Source organism: Verticillium dahliae, genomic scaffold, assembly GCF_000150675.1.
Source record: "Verticillium dahliae VdLs.17 supercont1.6 genomic scaffold, whole genome shotgun sequence".
NCBI classification, from domain to species: Eukaryota; Fungi; Ascomycota; class Sordariomycetes; order Glomerellales; family Plectosphaerellaceae; genus Verticillium; species Verticillium dahliae.
Window position 1 is genome coordinate 1,723,792 of NW_009276926.1, and position 5,840 is coordinate 1,729,631.

The window sequence follows — 5,840 nt, forward strand, 5'->3', positions numbered from 1 at the left end:
CATCCACTTGTTTGACATCCTAAAGTTGGTGTGCGGCTCGGCGCAAAGTTAGACCCCACCACATCGCACATGGTCAAGTTTGCGCCCAACAGCCTCAACTGAACCAACCTGTCACCAGCGCATTCTCCAGTCATGGCCCAGAACAAGCTGAGAAACGACGAAGCGATGAGCTCGACAGAATCGAACAGCTCTGGCGGCAGCGATGCCGACTGGAATGACGCCGAGTCGGATCACGAAGAGCCACTCGCCATTGTGTCTCTGCTGGACGATACCGTTTTCGCCGACGTCACCAGCATGCTGGAGCACTGCAAGAAGCAATACGACTTCGACTTCGTTGGAGTCCAGAGACGCCTATCACTTGACTTCCATGGAAGCGTGAGGCTTGTCAACTTCAGTCTGTTCACACCCATGTCCAGCTTGAGCCTCCGCACACGCCTGATAGCACATCCTGCACATCCTGCTAACTGCAGTACTAGTCCGTCAGAGGGTACTCGACGGTGTTTCTCTGCCTGTACCCATCCGTTTGGAGGATATTGATCATGACCAGTATCTGAAGCCCGTAGTGGAAGATGATGCCCTCATCATGTCTCTAGACGAGCTGCATGTTGATGACCATGTTGAGCCGTCGAGTAAGGAGGGCTCCGTCTTAACAGGTGAAGTGCCATCTACACAGTCGCTCCTCGCCAGCAAGAGCGAGCTAGAGCGGGAACTGGCGGCCGTCAAAGCGCAATTTGCAAACTACCGCACTGCCGTGGAGCAGACACTGGACCGCCGCTGGGGCGACGACACCGATCCTGGTCCCGCAGCACCGCCCCGGGACCAGTCGCAGTACTACTGGGAGTCGTACGCTGATAATGGTTGGTGTTTCACTTTATACGGCTGTTGTCTCCATTCAAATCAGACTCGCTGATCCTTCGACCCAAGATATCCACGAGACTATGCTCAAGGACGTTGTTCGTACGGATGCCTACCGTGACTTCGTTTACGAGAACAAAGCACTTTTCAAGGGCAAGGTCGTTCTTGACATTGGCTGCGGCACTGGTAAGGTCAAAGTCCTCAGCAAAGATATAGCGTGCTTTGTTCGCGATCTAACCCAGCGCCAGGCATTCTGAGCATGTTTTGTGCCAAGGCTGGTGCTAAAATGGTGTACGCTGTCGACAAGTCTGATATCATTGACAAAGCACGCGAAAATGTTTTCCACAATGGCTTGTCCGACACTATCACCCTGCTCAAGGGCAGGATCGAGGACATCAGCCTTCCTGTCGACAGTGTAGACATCATCATCAGCGAGTGGATGGGATACTGTCTTCTCTACGAAGCCATGTTACCTAGCGTCCTTTATGCTAGGGACAAATATCTGAGGCCCGATGGCATATTGGTCCCTAGCGTGTCTACCATATGGGTGGCGCCAGTATCAGACCCAGAATTCGTCGCGGACCATGTTTCCTTTTGGGACGACGTCTACGGCTTCGACATGAAGGCCCTCAAGGCCGGAATCTACGACGAAGCCCGCATCGACATCTGGCCTTCATCGACAATTTGCGGCGCGCCGGCTCAAATTTCGTACCTTGACCTTCACACAGTCAAAGCCGAAGAGCTGAACTTTACTGCGCAGTGGACCTCGACTCTATCTCGCGACATTGCTGCACTCGACGGATTTCTCATCTGGTTTGACTGCTTCTTTACTAAAACCCGGGCGGAGACCATTCCGCCCGGAGTTGAGGCCAAACCCAGGACGGGCAAGGACCAGTCGCCCGTTGTCTTCACCACCGGACCATACGGACCCGACACTCACTGGAAACAGGGGTTTCTGCTAGCGGATCAGAGTAAAGGATCCGTTGCTGTGAAATGTGACACGAAGGTATCAGGCGAGGTCACCTTCAAGGCGCCCGAGGACAACCCTAGAGCGCTGAGAATTTCCACCACATGGACGACTGGTGACACAGAACAGATGTCGCAGACATGGAAGTTGCGGTGAGAGAAGAAGTCTGGGGCTTCGGAATTGCGGGAATTCGGGGATCACTACGTAGTTCAGGATCATTGTGAAGCTGCAGAGTCTGGCGCCAAGACAAATGGCTTTGCAGACAAAGCTTCATTCTCTTCCAAAGCCGCCCGCTCAAGTAAGCTTTGTGTCGTGCCGATACCCTTGATGGGCTGTTTGAGGATCTCAAGCAGTCTTGCGACTCGCTGTCACTTGCCCATTGCCCGCCTCGTCCTCACTTTCGCCATCATCGTCGCTCTGCCCTTGCCCGTCTTCGCTCTCGTCCTCGCTTTCTTCATCCTCGCCATCAGAGACCTCCTGTCCGATCTTCCTCAACCGGGCCTTGAAATAATTAGCGCTTCAATGCATCAAATGCCCAGACAAGAACACCCTGGAAATACGTACCTTGTACTTGCTGACCTTGTCTTCAAGGTCGGCAAATACCATTAGCAGGTCGTCCAATTCTGTCTGTATTGCTTGCTTGGCGTCAGTAATCTCTGCCAGGTTGGCTGCAATCTGTGCCGATCAGTTAACCTCACATGCCCAAGCCCATCTATGTTTCATGATGGACACTACATACCTTGAGGCCGTCCTGTCTGGTTTCATCAAGTTCTTTCTCGAGGCGCGCACATTTGCTGGCCGACTCTTCCGCCAGGTCGATCTGCTTCTCGAGCTTGGCCAAGCTCTGTTGCTGTGTCAGCGCTAGTTGCGCGGCATGCTCCTCTTGCAATGTATGAAGCTCCTGCGCCTTATTTTTGTTCGTCTGCATGTTCCTTAGCGATGGCTCGACAGCGACGCAGCACGGCGGTGTATACCTTCATAAGATCGACTTCTAGCCTGCTGATTGTGGCGCGTAGATCCGCGGCTTCAGCGTCGGCACGACGTTTGAGTCTGTCAACCTCAACTTCTGCAGCTTTACTGGCTTTGCTCAGTTGCTTTTCATGATCGTCGCCAAGTGAGGCCATCTTTCGTCGCAGTTTCCTACTGCAGTCAGTCATCGAGACCGTGTCGACTTCAGCTGAGACCTTACTCTAACTCGGCCTCGCTCGTTTTCTTCGTGTACTCGATCTGCCTTTTGCAATCTTCCTGGATCGAAACCAGTTTGCGACGCCCAGCCCTGTACATATCAGTTGATTGTTGCTTCAAGGTGCCACACTTGATGTGCTTACTCCAACTCGACTTCTTTAGACTGGGTCGCTTGCTTCAGTTGCCGAGCGTGCTCAGCCTGCTCGGAAGCAAGCTGTTGACGCAATTTACTGACCAGGGCTCAGTAGGGCTCCAAGGTTGATGGCAATGACACGTACTCTAGCTCAGCAGCATGGTCTCGCTGAACGGCATCAATCGTGGCATTGACCTTGGCAAGATCAACGGCTGCATTTTCCCGACTCTTCCGATGGTCTGCCTGTTCTTGCCCGAGCTGTCTCTCGAGAGTAGTAGAGGCCATATGTAACTCATCCAGCGCTTTGCTTTTCTCCTTTAGCTGGGCGCGTAGGGAATCCACCAGATCTCGCGATATGCCTTGTTGCACGCCGTTTGCTGATACGGGAATTTCCAGTCCAGGTTCTCGATCGATGGCCCGCAGTAGCCGACTGTAGTTATCTTTGAAGAAGTCCACAAAAGTGATATCAAAGAACACTTCAGGCAGTCGACCCGGAGAGGATGGATCAAGCTTCTGAGGAAGAACTTCAAAGTCGCGCATGAATGGGTTGGTTCGCAACCTGCTAAGTCTGTCAATGAACTTTTCCTTTCCCAGACGAGAGAGAAGGATTGCGTGAAGGCTAGCTCTGGGAATAGGGGAGTCCTTGGTGGAGAACTCATAAATTTCACCCAGAATCATGACACACAGTCCTTGAATGATTTCGTCAGCTGGGCCAGGCCGGACGACAACCTGTATCAGGCCTTGTATATTACTGCCTTCGGCCAGAAAGTCGTTGACAGCCTCGAGGTCCTCAAACATCCAACCGAGAAGGAGGATCAAATATCCAGTCGCAACCCGGCTGTCCTGTTCACGACCGAGCCCGGAAAGTAGATGAGCAGCAACAGACTGAATACTAGTGACTATTTCTTCGCCATCTTCCGCATCACCCTCAGTCACTGCCATGGCAAGTCTTTTTGCCTCAGGGTTGTTGAAGAGGAGATGGAAGGTGATTATGGCAGCAAACCAGGGGCGGTAAGGATTGACAATGGCGTCGTCGTTGTTGGGCCGAAGCAGGACAGCGAGCACATTAGCTGTCTCGTCAAGGCCCGTTTTGTAGCCTTCGATTGCTCGTTTGAGGAAGTGAAGGCGTATCTCTGCGTGATCAAAGAAGTAGGCTTTGAGGCAGTCACAGGCTGCAATTCGCACGTCAAACATGTCATTGGCCGAGACTGCGAGGGTCAGATCAAGTAGTCCGTCAATGACGTATACTTCGGAATCTCTATCCGGGCCACCCCCATCCCTCGCCCCTGAGCTGGGTTGAGAAAGGGGAGAGGGGACTTGCAGTTGTGCGAAGCTCTCTTGTAGAGTCGTATTGCCCTTGATGATGTCGGCACATGTCACAAGCGCCTACGCAATAGATCAACGAACGGCCAGAATAACTCGGCAGGTATGTGGGAAAACGAACCTCGGCTTTGACTGGCGTCTGTACCGCGGCACTGAAAGAAAGACGAAGGGCATGATAAAGCAAGCCATGTTGCCATAATGCCAACTGGTTTTGGGCAGTGCCAACAGCACCGTGCACAAGTAGCAGGCGAACCACGGCAAGAAGGGCATAAATGTTACGACCCCGTTGTGCTCGAACCCACCCTGCGACATCATCAGCCATAGCTGCTTGTCCTTGTAAGACACCTTGCAGCAAGGTGGCCAGATGTTTGACTCCGCCAGATTCGCGGAAAAGGGACTGGTTCGATGCGTTCGCCCGCAATAGATTGGCCAGAAGGATTAGACAATCCTCGACAACTCGACTTCCATCAGCCAATGATCCATCCAGTGCTATAATAGAGAATAACCTGTCAAATGCGTTCTCGAAAGCAACTAGCTTCTGTATGTCCGCTGATGAGGGGGTGAGAAATGTCAAGAGAGTGATAGCTTCGTTCCTAATGGCATCGCGCTGGTCATCAAGAACGGCTACAAGGCGAGAAATTCCCAGTGGTGCCGTTAGGACGCACTCTTCGGTCCTCTCTGCACGAGCTGACAAGATTGCCGTCAGAAGCTGCAGAGAATACAGGCGGGAGTAAAAGTCCGCTTCTTCGAGGAAATCAAGCAAAAGAGTGATGTTATCCTGGCGTTGCGTGAACTCGTCTGCTAGCCAGAGGACGATCTCGTCGGAGGCTTCTGGGCTGTCTTGGTTGGGATTGAACAGCATCAGCAGTGTTTCCAACACAACCTTGACTGTATCAACATCTTCCCCGTCGTTACTCAGGCTCCCAATCAAGCTTCGAAGCGCCCCTGAGGCAACTGTGGCGGGAAAGTCCTTGGCAAAGCTACGAAGACCGAGAATAGCTGCACGTCGATCTTCCAACAATGTTGCCGAGCTCAGGCGACCACTCAGGACGGATATGGTATCGCTAACCGACTGTTTCGCCGGAGCTGTTGAAATAGAGGAGAACATGATGTCTCTTGTGCCTTTGCACCCCTTGTTGCTTTCCTCGTCAACGCGACTTCGGCGGTGTGAATGGCGCGATGCGGTCTGAAGTCGCGAGAATCGATGAGGGCTGGGTTACCACCATTCCGTGTAGATGAATCAAGATCGTGCAGGCCGCTCGAGAATTCAGTCGTTCCAGACAGAGATGACTGTGTTCACGTTTATGGCAACGCTCGGTGACCGTAGACTTGCAACCCGGGCTGGTGCCAAACAAATTAGCAATTTGTCAATATGCA

The 5,840-nt window shown here is 52.6% G+C and overlaps 2 protein-coding genes across 2 annotated transcripts; one reads left to right on the plus strand and one right to left on the minus strand.

Annotated features, from left to right (window-relative positions):
- Window positions 1-132: 132 nt before the first annotated feature.
- On the plus strand, window positions 133-1,978 carry VDAG_04075 (HNRNP arginine N-methyltransferase; the record flags this gene model as incomplete). The annotated part of the gene is made up of 4 exons (XM_009654159.1): window positions 133-394; window positions 477-857; window positions 925-1,041; window positions 1,104-1,978. The coding sequence occupies 4 exons, from the start codon at window positions 133-135 to the stop codon at window positions 1,976-1,978; spliced, it is 1,635 nt and encodes a 544-aa protein (XP_009652454.1).
- VDAG_04076 (intracellular protein transport protein USO1) lies at window positions 1,977-5,571 on the minus strand (the record flags this gene model as incomplete). Its single annotated transcript, XM_009654160.1, has 9 exons — window positions 1,977-2,323; window positions 2,387-2,497; window positions 2,562-2,744; window positions 2,797-2,962; window positions 3,012-3,098; window positions 3,151-3,237; window positions 3,286-4,496; window positions 4,585-4,969; window positions 5,129-5,571. The coding sequence occupies 9 exons, from the start codon at window positions 5,569-5,571 to the stop codon at window positions 2,168-2,170; spliced, it is 2,829 nt and encodes a 942-aa protein (XP_009652455.1). The 3' UTR covers window positions 1,977-2,167.
- Window positions 5,572-5,840: the final 269 nt, after the last annotated feature.